This window comes from Orbicella franksi, chromosome 4 (genome assembly GCF_964199315.1).
Source record: "Orbicella franksi chromosome 4, jaOrbFran1.1, whole genome shotgun sequence".
NCBI lineage: Eukaryota > Metazoa > Cnidaria > Anthozoa > Scleractinia > Merulinidae > Orbicella > Orbicella franksi.
The window spans coordinates 1,982,843-1,999,043 of record NC_138148.1 but is presented as its reverse complement, the minus strand read 5'-3'; the positions used below and the strand labels follow the sequence as shown (position 1 = coordinate 1,999,043).

At 39.2% G+C, this 16,201-nt stretch overlaps 2 protein-coding genes across 2 annotated transcripts; both read left to right on the top strand.

Moving 5' to 3' along the window:
• Positions 1-58: 58 nt before the first annotated feature.
• Positions 59-6,601, top strand: LOC145485835 (2-aminoethylphosphonate--pyruvate transaminase-like). Its single transcript, XM_081464480.1, has 4 exons — positions 59-1,504; positions 2,912-3,243; positions 3,772-4,265; positions 4,645-6,601. The coding sequence occupies exons 1-4, from the start codon at positions 1,378-1,380 to the stop codon at positions 4,958-4,960; spliced, it is 1,269 nt and encodes a 422-aa protein (XP_081320606.1). The 5' UTR covers positions 59-1,377; the 3' UTR covers positions 4,961-6,601.
• A 625-nt stretch (positions 6,602-7,226) lies between these two features.
• Positions 7,227-14,436, top strand: LOC145484563 (cation channel sperm-associated auxiliary subunit epsilon-like). Its single transcript, XM_081463146.1, has 14 exons — positions 7,227-7,313; positions 7,460-7,522; positions 7,689-7,736; positions 8,111-8,206; positions 8,379-8,437; positions 8,958-9,018; positions 9,716-9,768; positions 9,878-9,928; positions 10,987-11,035; positions 11,326-11,405; positions 11,909-12,008; positions 12,654-12,743; positions 13,225-13,382; positions 13,873-14,436. Exons 1-14 carry the CDS (start codon positions 7,227-7,229, stop codon positions 14,027-14,029), a joined length of 1,152 nt encoding a protein of 383 aa, XP_081319272.1. The 3' UTR covers positions 14,030-14,436.
• The last annotated feature ends 1,765 nt before the right edge of the window (positions 14,437-16,201 follow it).

The following is a 16,201-nucleotide window of genomic DNA, read 5'->3' as shown; positions in this document are numbered from 1 at the left end:
ACAAGTCCCCACGTGTGCGCCGACCTTAACGGTTGTCTTGTAAAGCTTTCTCCTGTTTCCTATGTTTGTCCATACCGTTGGGATATCCAGCCATACCAGAAAGGCGTTTTGGTTGGGGGAGTTGGGGGCCGGGGAGGGAGGATTAAGATGGAACTTTTCTTTCTTTGGGGGCCTCAAGAGGAGTCATATTCAGACGTGGGCTGGTAAAAGTCTTAAAACCCTTACCCAGTATGAGTCCGTGATGCACTTTCTCAAACAACTGTTCCAGACATTGGTAGTAAAAATATTTGCACCGTGATCCAGGAAAATAAAGTAAAGCGATCTGCAATTCTACACTACTTTCTGTAAACCTTTTTTTTAACTTGAGCAAAACAAAAGATCTTTCGCTCTTGCATATCAAAAAGACTATCAGTCGCCGCACTGTTTGAAAAAAAAACTGATATCCTGTTCCAGACTCTTACTCATCAACCCGATCAGCGATATGAAGCCGGCAGAACGTTAACCTTGTCAAGGAATTATTCCCTTTTCCCCGGGCTAAAACTTGATTCCGAGCCCGCTCATTCTACACCGTAGCATTTGTCACTGTTTTTGAAGAAGTTTCATCAATGCCCGCACGATAGGGCTAGGTCATTTGTAAATCTCCTCAGTGGGGCAAACGCCCGACCCACGGGACAGAGGGTGCATTCCTTTTGGTTGATTTGGATCAGGATCGCTCTGATTCTTGTAAACGTATGCCGCTACAATTTTCGTCCCACCTCACCTAACTAACCCTTGCCAAATGTCCGACAAATGCCCGCGAGGCAGAGCGTGATCGGTCTAAGTAATCGGACGGAACAATAAACTCTTTTCTGGTCAAATTTCCTTTAACTTTCTTTTATTTTCATTCATCGTTTCATACACGCATAGTCTTACTTCCGAAATTAATTATTCTTAAATATAAAAGATTTTTTTTTATGCGTAACTCATTCCATCTCAGGGATTTGGCCCGCACGGAATCATGTGACCTGTAGTCCCGGAGTGCACTGTTTCCGGTTTTGGTTTGTTTCCGGTGTGGCATTGTGGGCATTTATCCTACTTTTTTATGTCCTGCTTTCAAGTCCGCCCCTTCCAAGTTTCGAAAACCAGCAAATGATTGCACTAAAGAAATAAATATGATAGATCAACGCAACAAATTGAGTTACACGATCCATTTTACAACTCATTGCCCGTAGTTCCTTGCCCCGTTCCCCGCCCAGTTCCCGCCCGCGTGCGGGAAGTCACGCAGGCCAGTTGTGTGTGCGCATGACTTCAGTTGGCGCACATCGTCTGTTAGTATTCGCTCGTTTGCTGCTGTGTAGATAAAGTTCCTCTACAGTTCCATACCAGCAAGTGTAAGGGATGGCATTCCGTTGTGGAATTACTCGGTCTTTGTCCCATGTGGTCCGAGCTTGTAAAAGATCTCCGCAAGTAATTTACGGTACCTCGTGGCGGCTTTGTGCTTCGACTTCGAGTCTCGATGAACCAGGTATGGATTTGAACAACGTATCTTAAACTTATTTGTCGTCGCATAAATAAAGATTAGTAACTGTAGAAAATAGCAATTTTAGAAAGAAAAATAGTACTTGAACCTCTTTCTGCCGTCGGAACTGCTGTTTTCTCAAAAGAGAGTGATTTGTTTGTACAATACAATGTTGTGCCACATCACAAAGATTGGTTGATTTGTTTTTCTCTATGGTCACGCAATTAGAGCTGATGCGCTTTTTTGGTGGATTTGTCAAAACCATGGAGAATTCTGCTTCCTTGTATTTATGGCACGTTCTCTCTTAGCTAGTTTAGGAATTCATTAACCACTGGGAGACTCCTAGAACAGGAAGAAGCTGGAAATGAAGTCAAAATCCTGTTATCCCTGTGTACAGAGATCGTTAGCTTGATCTTACATCTCCAAGCAATTTTAAACCATTTGAATAGCCTACTTAGCAAGCACTCTATAATAATTAGTGTCCCATATCATTTTTTTCCTCACAAAAATTGTGGCAGGAGACTTTTAAAAAGAAAAGAAAAGAAAAATAGTGTGATGGATGGGGGTAAGGATTGACAGAACATGCTTGCTAGCAAACCAGACTTTTTGCCCACAAGCAGGTTTTCTGATTGGTTTGGTGTAATAATGTTGATTGATGAGCTTATCAAATGTGCATGGTTGACAATGGGAAAGAAGATTAATGACATTAATTTGTTTGAATGTTACTGCAGCAAAGTGGGATTTGCATTCACTCTGAAGACATATCAACAGCTTTTGCCTAACCCAGTAATACAGTCATTAAGTATCAACTAACAAAAACATTTTTTTTTTCACAGTCATAGGCTTTCTGCTAGCATGCATTCCCTTTTCTCCCCTCACCCTCTTTCTTCCTATTTTTTCTCTCTAAGCCTCTTGAGCACCCAAACTGCAGAAATGCTTGTTGTGCTTGCTAGTATTTGAGGAAATAAAAAATATAATTATGGCATGTTATTAATATTGAATTTTTATAGGTCAGATCGGAAGTGACATCTATCAAACAGATGTTTCCCAAACGGGTTTTTATTAAATAAAAAAGTTAAGGAACATGAAGAGGGGTACTCAGGTAACTGTTGATGCAAAAATGTTTAACTTCACCTATCTACAGTTCACAGGCATGCCACTTAACGGAAATAAACAAATATATCAACTAAACATTATAAGCTTAAGAATCCCAACTGGTGGGAGACAGACCAGTTGACTCTTTTCAAGCATGACTGAGGAGTTGAACTCGGGTCTACCAAGAAACAACTCTAGCTAAGTGGTCAGAGCGGGAATTGAACCCACAACCTCCAGATTTCAAGTCCGGCACTCTAACCACTTGGTCATGCTGCCTCCCAAATAAGCAATGTTGTTAATTTATATTTCAATCTTTAGATTTAGAGTCTGGACACAAGGACAAAAAGCTATTTACACCTGGACCTCTGGGAGTGAGCTTTGAAACAAAGAAAGCCATGCTTCGGGACCTTGGCTCACGTGACACTGAGTTTATTAATGTTGTGAAAACAATTCGTTCAAGGCTCTTGGGAATTGCTGGTGTCTCTCCAGAAGAATACACTGCTGTTCTTCTTCAAGGCAGTGGAACATATGCTGTAGAGGCTGTACTTACTACAACAACACCGAAAGAAGGTGGAAAAGTTTTCATTATTGAAAATGGCTCTTATGGCAAGAGAATGATGAAGATCTGTGAAGTTGCTGGAATAGAAACAGTATGTCTTTTTACTTAACAATTTATTAACTTAAGACAAGATTAAATGCATAGTGAACTCTTTAAAAAAGTGGGTGATATTTTGCAACCCATACAGTCAACCAAATAATTTTCTGCATACATATTTCAAAAGTTATTAACTGATACTAGACTGAACAGCCAAGGTTCCAGGGCTGGCTGGTTGATGGATTCTCTCCTTGAACAAGAACTTTTAATACACAAGTTTACTCTCCCAGTGTCACTCTCCACCCAGGAGATCAAATGGGCACTGGTAAACTAACTGGAAGTGTAGCAGATTACCAGGGGTAACCATGCAGTGGATTGGCATCCCATCCGGGGGGAGCAGCAATTCTATTGGTTGCCTCATGTTATGGAAACTCTCAGGATGGGACTGAACTTGTGATCCATTAGACCCCTGATGACTATACCTTCTGGGAATTTGATGAAAACAAAGCCTAACAACAAAACATGCACGCTGCTTAAAAGCTTTGAGGGCTATGAATTCTTATTGGCACCTTTTCCTGTTCAGGTTGTATTGAGTGGAGAAGAGAATTCAAAAGCAGATGTGAAGAAAATTGAAGAAATCCTGAAAAGTGACAAATCCATCACCAATGTTGCCATGGTGCACTGCGAGACCTCGACAGGTGTCATTCACCCAGTTGCTGAAGTAGGCAAGCTTGTGAAAGAACATGCCCAAGGAGTGTCATTTTTCGTTGATGCCATGAGTAGCTTCGGTGCAGTTCCGCTCAATCTAGATCTTGCCAACGTTGATTTCATGGTCAGCTCTGCAAACAAGTGTATAGAAGGCGTCCCTGGATTCTCATTTGTGATTGGTCACATTGATTCCTTGAAGAAGTGTAAAGGATGGGCACGCAGTCTTTCGCTTGACATCGTAGACCAGTATGAAGGATTGGAGAAGAGTGGACAGTTTAGGTTTACCCCAGCAACTCATGCGATGCTTGCCTTTCGATATGCTTTGTCAGAGTTCAAGGCTGAAGGGGGAGTTGATGGAAGAGCAAACAGGTAAGGGATAAGCAAATAAATAGCACAAGAAGATGTGTATTTGTTACAATGTAATGTAACCCCAGTATGACAAACTCGTGATAAAAAAATTGTTATTAGTACAGTTTCTCAATGTGCTTGCAAAATATGAATAAAGGTAACAAATTAAATGATGGCTCACTCACTCTTTTTCTTGCTTTCTCACTCTTGCCAACTCATTAACTCACTGATGTTTTCATTTTCCAAGTGAGCAAGCAAAACGGAACAAAGTGCCATCTTCATGTTTTATTCACCTGTCAACCATAGCTCTCTACCAGTGAACAACAGAGAGTTGTCCTAATTGTTACAATTGTAAAACAAAAACATGCACAGTGCACTGAAGTACATCATTTCTTCATAGATACATGGAGAACTGCCACATCCTACAGGATGGAATGAGAAAACTTGGCTTCAAGAAGTTCCTAGATGACACCCATGAAGGGTACATTATCACCTCATACTACAACCCCAAACACCCTAACTACAATTTTGAAGAGTTTTACAGTCGGCTTAACAGTAAAGACCAAGTTATCTACCCTGGGAAAGTAAGCACTGCTGATTGCTTTAGGATTGGTAACATTGGAAAGTTGTATCCGGCTGATATGGAGCACTTGCTTATGTGTATCAAAGAGGTGTTAGGTGATATGGGAGTACCTGTCCCATTACATGACAGTTAGAGCTAATTAGAACACAGTATAGTGGTGATAATGAAATAAGTGTAGAAGTTTGCTGTTGGTAAGTTTAGCATGTTGCAAAAAACAGTTTACTGCAGCCATATGGGATCATTGTAAAGAATCATAATTATGCTTGTTTCTAATTTTGTGATGTTGAAAGTAATTTTTGAATAAGTGGCGCAATACCAAAACCAGAGATATCACATCTCTTCAAGCACAAGAAATGTAGGTACATGTAGAAGACAATGAACCAAGCTAAATTTTGCCGATCTTAGTAAATTATCATTAATATAATTTATAATTTACAATATTAGGCTTCAGGAAAGTATGAAGCTAAAGCTATAGTACTAATAAATTATAAGGTGGAATTCTGAGATCAGTTGGGGTGGTTGGGGGGGGGGGCCTTCAAACTAAGAGAATCTTCCATTGGAGGATTATGGATATGTTTTTTATTTTGGTTCCCTCTTTATTGGTTCAAACACAGCATGACTGTGTTCAAAGTGATTTATAAAATTCATGAACACACATTACACAAGATTTGTTAACCAATTTGATAGTTCAGCAGCTACTAATTTTGAAAGAGTAATTGATAACCAGTCTTTTTAATAGTAGCACTTTGCGGTCATTTTATGTTATCACTTGCATGTCTGCAGTAATAAACCACAACAAATTTGTACTTAAAAGAATTGAGGCTGGTCAACATAGTGTTTAACTCTCATGATTGAACTGGTGAACTCAACAGTTCCTCTTTGCTGACTATTATTCACTCAGCAGAAATGTAGGTTTTGTTAAGATAGTTAAGTTGATGAAGACTGAAAATGAATGAAAGTGAAACAATAAATATTGTCTCAGTTCAAGATGTAGTGCTAGATGTATGAAGCCTGGAATGTGAGGATAAATTTGAAGCTAAAATAACAGGTGAATTTAATCGACTAAATTTGAGAAGACTTGGGGATGTGATTTTGCTTAACTGGTCAATCCTGGGTTAAAATATGCAATCATAAAAAACTGCATTCATTTGCAGACATAGAACATGAAACTCTGTACAGCTCTTTTCCCTAAAATTGTGTGATCTTGATCAAAAATTACTGGGATTGCAACAGTGAATTGCACGTAATCCAATAGACGAGTGTTTGTGTCTGCCCTCCTGCAATTTGTAGAAATCAGTCATTAGATGCTGTCCAGTATAAAGTGTCTCTCACAGTCTGCTTTTTTGGTTTTGTTCTTTTTTTGCAGTCTAACTTGGCTGCTTTAGATTCTCAGCCATCTTATCAGGTTGATCCAATTTTTGATCCTCGTGTTGGTGTCAAAATAACTGTGAATTATTCAATGCTTCCAGACAAAGGCTTAAAAATTATTTTTGATTATCCAAAATTCACACACAAACTGTAGCAGTTTCTTTGCACCTCCCACTTCTTGTATGCTCTTCTGATCATTTGGGAATTAGTGAGTTGGCACGTTAGACACATGTTTCTCATAAGCTGATTGATCTTTTGCAAAAATTGAATTATTTTAATGGAATACATTCGTGTATGCATTATAAGGAATGTAGCATGATTTGTCCAAAAGTGCAGTGTAGGTTAGTGAGATTGATAACATGTAATGCATTTGTATGTGTAATAAAATACTTGGAAAATTTGTAAATGTATGTTCAAATATCTCTGTCAAATTGCCTTATTTGGGTGAAGTTTGTAATTCTTTTCAACAATTATTTGCTTTGCTTTAATTGAACTGTTTTGATCAAAGACAGCTTGATCTTGAATGAGGTTCAAACTCATACCCTCAGTGAAGCAAACTGCACGAAGTTATCCGCTCCCCCCAACCCCTGCCTCTCTGATAGGTTGTAGTCCCACTACATCATAGAATTGTCACTTAAGCCCTCGCTTCCACCCTCATCCACCCTCAACTTGGCTCTCCCTTTGCAACTTTGATTCCTTTCCGTAATCCCCTAACGACCAAGAATTCTTTTTAAATTTCTAATGCTGAAACATTTGGGTATAAAACGTGCCTACTGCTACTCGGTCACATTTCAAGAATGCCATTCCTTTCCTGTTACCCCTCCAGGTCATTCCGACCCATAAGCCGCACCCAACACCAGGGCGAATCCACAACCTCAGGGATAGACTTTCAGGCACCTTAGCATTTTCACCACTACAGTAGTAGTAGCCCATAGTCGTGTGAAGGTCTTAGCGAGGTACTAAGCGTCAACAACCTCCCCTCCCCTCCCCTAACCTGGACTTCCTAATAATCCTCTTGTCGCGTCGACATCATGTCAGCTCTGAGACACCCTACCATTCTGTTGAGTTTTGTTCTCATTCTGTTAAATCTTCATCCGGTATGGGGAATATGTCCAAAGGTCAGTGGAATATGTGGAACACATTCTTGATTATAATGAAACCGTTTATGTGGGTAATCTGAAATTAACTGGTCATCGACACTCCATGAAATGTTTGCGACAATCAACATTGCATGCTCAGCAGCTGACATGTGTGTTTATTTTAGCACGAAGTTTTGCTCCACAACCTCAAGTCAAGGTACTTCCTAGACAAGGGAGAAAAACTGGAGGTAGGGAATCTCATTTACGTCGATTGAATTTCTGCAAACATTTCACTTGGAGCACTGAATATCGGGAAGCAAGTTGCGCTCGTGTACAGGCATAATGCTGAAACCTTGATGGCCTGCGAAGCTTGTGGACATTATCTGATCCTTTGCCGTTTTCTTTCCATTGCAGGCATGGGCTAAACTCATTCCTGAACCTTGGGGAGATAATCGAATGATTGTGAGTAATATTTTACTTACAGAGAATCCAAAGATGCAGAAATACGATTATAATATTCTTGCTTAATGGCAAACTGGAAAGAACTAGCAAAGCAGCAAAGCGCGTTTTCCAATCTGAACTTGCAAGGATCTGAAAATAGGCTTGTTGGTTTGTCTTACTAAAGAGCGACTCTGAGAGATGTACTCAATTGTTGGCAAGATTAACTTAAAGACAGATATTTTTTCTTTGTGTGACTGATGAAGCAAAAGAAAAAGAGAAAGGGAATCTCACTGTTATAATCGAGTGTAAATGTCGCTCAAAAATCAGTCTTTCAGTCTGTTGCTAAATGGTTCATGTGGAATCAGAGTTTTGACATATTTTAGCATTTATTCCAGGGAAGTCTCTCAAATACAGAGCACTTGACATTTAATTTAACAAGCTCAGAAATATCTGCAGAACGGCAAGCTATTGGAGTTATATCCAGAAATGTTGTAAGTATTGCTAGACAATGGCCAATTTGTTTTGGTATTTGTAATTCAGGTATCTGGTTTAATAGCTCAGGAGAAGTTTATTTATATAGAATAGGGACTCCACAGGTCAAATGTGTGAAGTCTTACCTCACTGCCATTGTTTAAACTTTCTGTTGTATTTTGCTTTAATAAGACAGTTTCCATTGGAGAAAAGGATAAACAAAGAAGAAACCAGGGTTACAACTACTCTAGGTAACATTCTTTTTAAAACAACAAATTTAGTTATTGATGACTGTGGATGAAGTGTTTTCGCTTTATTGTTGTAAGAGTGATTTCTGAAAGCAATAGGCCATTTCCAAGTTACTTTGTGCCTGTGTTTGAAAATAAGTCTTCATGCAAAACCTTTCATGTGAAAATGAGTTTGATTTGCATGAAAATTAACATGTAGGTGGAATACATTTTCATATGATTGGTTTCATAGGAAGACTCGTTTTGGCACAGAGGCAAATGGTAACTTGGAAATGGCCTATTATATCTCAATCACAATGAACTGATAAACAAAACAATAAAGCAATAAAAGCTCCTAAAACTTAGAGCAAACACAAATTAACCACCACCAAGCCTGAGGTTGTGCCGTGGCAATGTCAGAACTGTTTTTTGTTCCATCTCTGATTGTTTGAGTTGGTTAAACCAATCATAGATTTTAGCAGTGTAAAATCAATTTTTGAGCCATTCCAGATCAGTTAACATAACAATGTTGTGGTTCTTTTAGGGATGTTGTGTTTAGGATTGAGGCGTTTTCTGAAGATCAGTCTTGTATCACATTAAAAGCTGTAAGTAGCACTGTAACAGGGAAGCCCGGTGGGGGGAGACCCCCATGTGAAAAGATTGGGGATGCTCATCGGAAAATTTGAATTAAGCCTCTAAACGAGACCAATTTGGGCGTGGCTCAGGTTTAATTTGACCAGCTGATGAGTGGCAAAAATCAAACCTTAAAACAGACATGAGAGCATTTTTTATTATTGTGCAGCACCAGAAAATATCTATACTCCCCCCCCCCCCCCCACAGAAGGGATTGGAATTTCCTGGGGGGTGGGGGTTTCTCTAAGACCAAAATATTTAAAGAAATGTATCAAGTTTAATTGAAATTTCCAGAGGGGAGGGGAGGGGAGGGGGGCTTGGAAAAAAATCCCTTTGATGGGGGAGGTATGGATATTCTCTGGAACTGCACATTATTTCTTTGAGTGCAACCTAAAAGATACTTCGACAGCTAAAACTAGTGGTGTTTGATCGTGAACACACTAAGTGTGATTTACACCCCCAAGCAAGATGATGAGCATTCCTGACCTTTTCATGTTTAAAAGATTGTAAATTCGGGAGAAACACTGAAAGCTTAACTTCTCTGTCTCTCTCCAACAGGGTGAATAGCTTACTGGGTAGTGTGTTCAGAGAATTTATTACAAGCTAAATGTTAAAACTTTTCTTGAGCTTTGTATGTCAATTTATGATTTTTTTTAAATATACTTATAGGAAACAAATGTAGCTATCGGATGTCGACTTAGCCGACATATTATTCCCCGGGGGTGAGTAGGGCTGCATTTGCCACATTATAGGATATGTTATTTCTCACAATTCTGCTCTTCATAGACATCACTGAGGCTGTACTATATGATTGGTGTAATTTTTCACCAGGAAACCTACCAGTTGTGCTGGCTTTCGAAACTACTCCTATCTAGTGCAAAGGTAAGAGAGTTGAACAAGTTTAATACAAATTAGTTCGAAATACATAACTGATAAAGCATTTTTGCTTTGAGTGAAGGATGGAACAGAGTACAGGGTTTTTTATCATTATTATTATTATTATTATTATTATTATTATTATTATTGTAAGTCCTTAAAGTCTTGCCGCTTTTAACTTATGGTGCCGAGTTCAATCCATGAGCCTAGGGCAGTCATAAGTCTGCAGGATTACTTGATGGATAGAGTCCTCCTAAGTATGTGAGCAGTTCCAAGGAGGACGGTCTTCTGTAGCTCTGTTATTCTAATATTGAGTGGGATCTTGCCGATGTAGTTTTCTGTTCCCTTCTTGACAAACCCGAAAGCTCCAATGATCACTGGGACAGTTGTTGTTTTCATTCCCCACGTTTTCTCGATTTCAATCTCAAGATCTTTGTACTTTGTGATTATTATTATTATTATTATTATTATTATTATTATTATTATTATTATTATTATTACAACATGAAGCACAATAGGACAATAAAAGGAGATACAAAAGATTATACAGAAGGTAATGATGTGTGTTACAAAAATACAAACAGAAAAAGAATTGCAAACTATTACAAAGTACAACATTTTGAGTAGGTACGTTACAAAAGTACAGGGTGCTTTACTGAAGCAATTTTGTACACATATCATCAGCATACTGAACAATTGTTGAATTAAGTCGTGAAAGATATTCTAACTTAGGCTGTATTCACACTTGGTACCCGAGCACTGGTGTCTGGGCACTGGCACAAGATAGTGTTGCATTCAGACACTGGGTACTCCAAGTACTCGGGTACCATTTAGGAAGCAAACTGCCCGAATGCTGGTGTGTGTACTTGGTGTGTGTACTTGGAGAAAAGGTGTGTTCACATTAGTACTCAGCGAGATTCGAACTCAGGCACCCTTCTCGGGCTGACCAAGTGTGAACATAGTGTATTTGTAACTTTGGATCAGTTGAAGTTTAGTCGTTATTAATCGCTTTCTAACTATCTTATAAAGGCGCATTCATGTTAGGCATCGCCTCTCTTTTGCAGTTATCAACAGAAACGTTATTCATTTGCAAATCGTCAAGTTTCAGATAAGGTAAAACTTTTCCCTCGTTTCTGCACAATTTAAGTGTATCAAAGGTGTAAACCGTGTAGTAATAAAAACGTATTCAGGCTGAAAACTTCAAACATGTTTAAAGGTACATTTTTGTGTAGCTGGCCAAGACGAACGGCACGCGAGCATGTCTGATGACATCACTCAATAATACTTGATTACTGTCTTAACCAGTTACCTTTTCGTTGTTCTAGTCTCTGTGATCATTTAGTTTTGATAATTGCCTGTGTTGGACGCAATTTTATATTAACCGACCTTTTGTTTTTGTCTAGACTGTTGAATATAACCTTGTCAAGCTGGGATGTCCATTTACAGTACAGAATAATGAGCCGTTCAAACCAGTCATTCACTTGTAAGCTATATAAGCAATAGCCTTCATTTGGCGCCAAAACATGCTCGGATATTTGTCCTGGACATTATCTGTTCTGAGAAGTGAACAGTTTTCAACGAGCATAGCTCGGGCAGTTTTGTATTTTGGGGAATATCACTCAAATATTCTCCAGTTTTAGCCGGGGCACATTCATTCAAGTGATGAGTTTAGACCAATCGCGTGCGAGCGAAAATATTTGATGGATTAAAAAGTGCATTACCGTCGTAGAATCCGTCGTTACCGAGAGTGTTTAAAGGATCAGTACAAGCAATCTTCAGTCCCTTCAAAAACGTCCCAATATAACCAAAGTATCTTTCAAAATACCCAAGATGTGGAGAACGTGGTAACCGCGTCGCACAAAATTATAAGCAAACAACAACATAAAGTCACATGTTAGCGTAAAAATACCGCATAAACCCAGTTTTAACTTTAAGGCATACCCTTTAACGAAATCATCCAGTAAAATACATAGATGATTTTTTCAGATATGACGGAGAAACTTTTGTAAAAGAAGTAGATGTGAACTATGTCATGTGGGAACAGCACGGACGAGCAGGCTACAAGTACAGTGCAACAATGGAAGAGGTGTGTCACTGGGGCAAGCGAGTAGCTGTAGGCAACTTAAGTGTCTACTTTTAGATCTGTTAACGTTGGTAGAAATAATGTAGGTGAGATATTTATATATATATTACAATAAGATGGTTTTACAGCTTTGGAATCCTGGAAAGAAAGAGCAAAGCGAATTTACTACGCCGACGTGATCTCACCTTAAATTTATTTGCTTTTTTTTTTACCTTGGTTTCAGTGCTCTAACACTACCTTGTTCTAATATTGTTCCTTATAAAAAGCCACTTATACTTCGGCCAGACTTTGAAAAACGTACAACCAGGGAAAAGTGTGGGAAGACGCGTAACCGGACGAAAGAGCGGCAAAACATGTAACCGATGGCAAGCGCGGGAAATCATGAGGCAGAGAGCACGGGAAACCGTGTAACGGACGAAAAACGCGAGAATAGTCGGGTAGGGCAATTCTTTTTTACATTCGATTGGCCAAACACAACACATCTCCCTGATTGATTTGTTTTGGGAGTTTTTTTAATGATCACGGAGCCGAAGTGCTGTTTTTGTTTAAGTTTACATCAGTATAATGAAAATAAAAGTGCTTTGTTGTTGAAAGACTTGAAAGTCAGTGAAGGCTTACGAAAGCGCTATTTTCATTTCTACGCATCAGGCTGGGTGTATTAGCGAGGCGCAGAGTTGGGAAAAGATGATACGCGGGTCTACTCAGGAAGAAACCATGGAATCAGCGTGGTCTAAAGAGGTATGACTACTATGCAAGTTTCGACTGGTGCCAAGCCGAGAAGTGTTATTTAAAGAAAATAACGCAATGAGCGAAAAAACCTCAACTCAGTTATTCTGGTTCTTACTTGATTAATGTGCACCGTTCAAAAGAAAGGTATGTACAGGAGCATAACATTCATACATGGTGCAGCTGGTTGCCCTTAATAACATGGCCCTTGAAACCTTAGAGTGTGACCAGCATTCAAATAAAAAGCTGCAAATGAGATTGTAACGTTGGGCCACGTGGCACTTGTAAAAGTAGTAAGTAAGCAAAGATTTAAGGTAGTAACACTGGAATTGTACGGAATCCTTAGAAAAGAAACGTGAAATTCTTTGTCCCCGGTGGGATTTTCACCGATTGAGTTACAAACCAGACGGGAGTTGGTCATGGGTAATTTAATACGGCTTGTAAACGTTCCAATTATAATAGAACCAATCTTCTTCTCCACTTAATTCAACAGAATTACCAGAGCTGTTTTCAACAGAATTCTCCCTTGTCTCTAGCTAATCTTGATCAGCCATATGAAATCCTTAACAGCTCTGAAGCCTCCTCGCATATTGTGTGGAGTGATGTCGGCACGTTTGTCTTCACGCTGAAAGTTATCGATCCTGACTTCAGGTATTAACAAGAAATAAGTAAACATGATCAAAGATGATTGTGGCACCCAAAATCGTTCCATGGCCCATATCGTATTTGTACCACAGTTGTATTGTATTCGCGTCTCTATGAACAGCTTCAGGCTCTTCAAACTCAAGATATAGCTTCTGCTGACTTAATAAATGTAGATGTAGATATAACAAAACAAGAGCGTGATTCCAGCCTACCAGCGGTATTTCTTTTCCAAAACTTCAAGAATCGTTTTGAGCTTTGAACCGGCGGTGCTCGCAAGAAATTCTACAAAGAACCTCTAATAAGTACCAAGGAGCCAAGATCCTGTATTGTGGGCGTGGCTTGACATTTTTTTCACCCCTAAGAGGTACCATTTCTAAAACAACACCTTATCTCTAGTTCAAACCGGGCCCAGAATCAACCGTTAAATCTAGCCTGTGATTGACGTCTACAGCCAGGTGTCTTAATCTTTGTGTGTCTGTCATTTTTTCCATCACAGCTTCTGTAACCTGACGATGGAGTTTGGTGTTCAAGTGTACGGCGCAGGGAGCGCCATGGAAGAGATTCCTACTTTTGTTGTCCTTGGTTCTTCTTGTCTGGCCACCGTAATCCTGCTTTTTTCCAGTTACTACACGGCTGTGCTTTGTTCAAACTAACCATGTCCTTCAGTTGATAACTTGTTTTGAAATAAGCCTTATTTCAAAAACTCTTTAAGAGTCAGAAGACTTTATTGTTGAAAGACGTTTTAAACGCCGCATTAACCACGCACCCCCGGAGGACAACTCTTGACGGAGTTGAACTCAATACTCTTGAGAGCAGATTTAAAAGAATCGTTGCCTTGCGGTTATCTTTGTTGCTATTAAAATTTTAGCATTTGATAACATGTTTGTTGTTGTTATTTTATTATCCTGAAGCCGTAGTTGTTCAAAGGGTTAATAACGCTATCAGCCGGGAGAATAACAACCCAGAACAGGGGTGGATACAGGACAGGGTTCCAAATTCATTTAAACTGTCTTCGGTAATATCTTCAACTTCTCGTCACGGTTTCGTATTATGATAGAAACCGTTAATTGGAGTACATTTGCGCATTGCAATGTATATCATAACGGAAGGCTTCTCCTATGTTCCGTGATAGCCATTGTGCAGATGACAACAGTGTCGACATGCAAGTTCACACGGTACTCAAACTCAGATGCCTTGTCTACTCTCTTAATGTCTGTAATGCATATGCTTCGGTTCCCGCCGTCAATAATTATGTGCGCCTCGTTTTAGCGCGTGTTTACGGTACCGCCAATTTTTTAATGTTGTAGTTTTGAGATATGCTACAGAATAGTAAAGAATAAATCATATTAAATTGAAAGAATACTTTATTTAAGAAATAGAAAACATGTACCGTGTTTCTATCGAGTTATAGAAACACGAGTGGAAGTTTGGGAGAACGAGAAATGCTGTGGGAACACGAGACGCGGGCGATTGTTTCCACAGCTTTTTCGAGTTCTCCCAAACTTTCATGAGTGTTTCTATAACTCGATAGAAACACGGAGAACAAGGTTTCTATTTCTTTTAGAAAACTCCGCGACGAAAAAAAGGAAAACAGCTTGTTAACTTTGATTATCAAAATGTAAATTCTCTTTCCTCGCGCCATCATCACGTCAACAGCTCGTGCAAGTTCTATGTTTCTATCGAGTTATAGAAACATGGTTTTTAACCAATCAGCGGGCGTATTTTCCTGGGACTGTTTTCTAAATATCCAGTGATATCAAGTCACTGTAGGTAGGTGCTGTTGGTTAAGCTATTGCTTAGTTCCCGTACGGCTTTATCCCTGGCCTTCACGGTCAATTGATTTTCAGCGCGATTGACCGCGGCGAAATATTGAGGCCTACGAACTAGGCAAGGTAAGCTTATAACAGTTGCACATTCAGAGCGGAAAAAAAAAACATAATAAGCGTGCGCCAGTGTTAGACGCCAGGTTCCAAGTTTGACAAAGTGGCGGAAATTTCGTCGATCGTGCAAACCAAAAACAATTACGAAATTTATATACTTTCCCATTTCCTCGGTAAACTGCAACATTTTCACGTCACTAATGGGAAGCTGGTGTATTATTTTCGTGGGAATCAATTTTTTTTCAGACAAAATTAACCTAAAGAAGTTTTCCGAACCCTTTATTTCCCCGCGGTATACAAGAATGACATTTTTTTTTCCCACAAACTCTCTTTGCATATTACATTCACATAAGCACACCACTGAATAGATAAGCAAGAGAACCTCTGAGCAGGCAGGGGACCTTGTTTTCTTAACAGTGAAATGCCGGAAAAAAATTCATGCTTGGCAGATATACAAAAATCAACCGAGCGACATCCTCGCGTACCGCGCAGAAAGCTGCGCAGTACTTTTTCCGCTCTGAATACTGAAACCGTTTCAAGTACTGAATTTAGCCGAGTACCACAAAACAAAGTGTTCAACGCTCAGAAGTTTTGCATCTATTAAATTATGTTACGGTAATATTCATTCGTTTGCTTTCCCTGAAAAAAAATTAAATAAGAATCCACCTAATGGAAGAATTCTAAATATACCTCGATGGTAAAAGCTTGAAAACAAAAGTCAGCGACGCGCTTATTGAAACAAAAGCAACATTCCGCATTGATGATATAATCGAAGTGCGTGCTTTTCTCAAGGCATCATTGTTGAAGTGATTTAAGGACCAAAAATCTTGACGAAAAAATTCTGAAGACGCCTTATAATGCATTCTGTTTAATTCAAGCATTTTTTCGTGTAGTTGCGTGGTATGAATTTTAATCACATATATAAAGAGGTGTTCAAATGACACA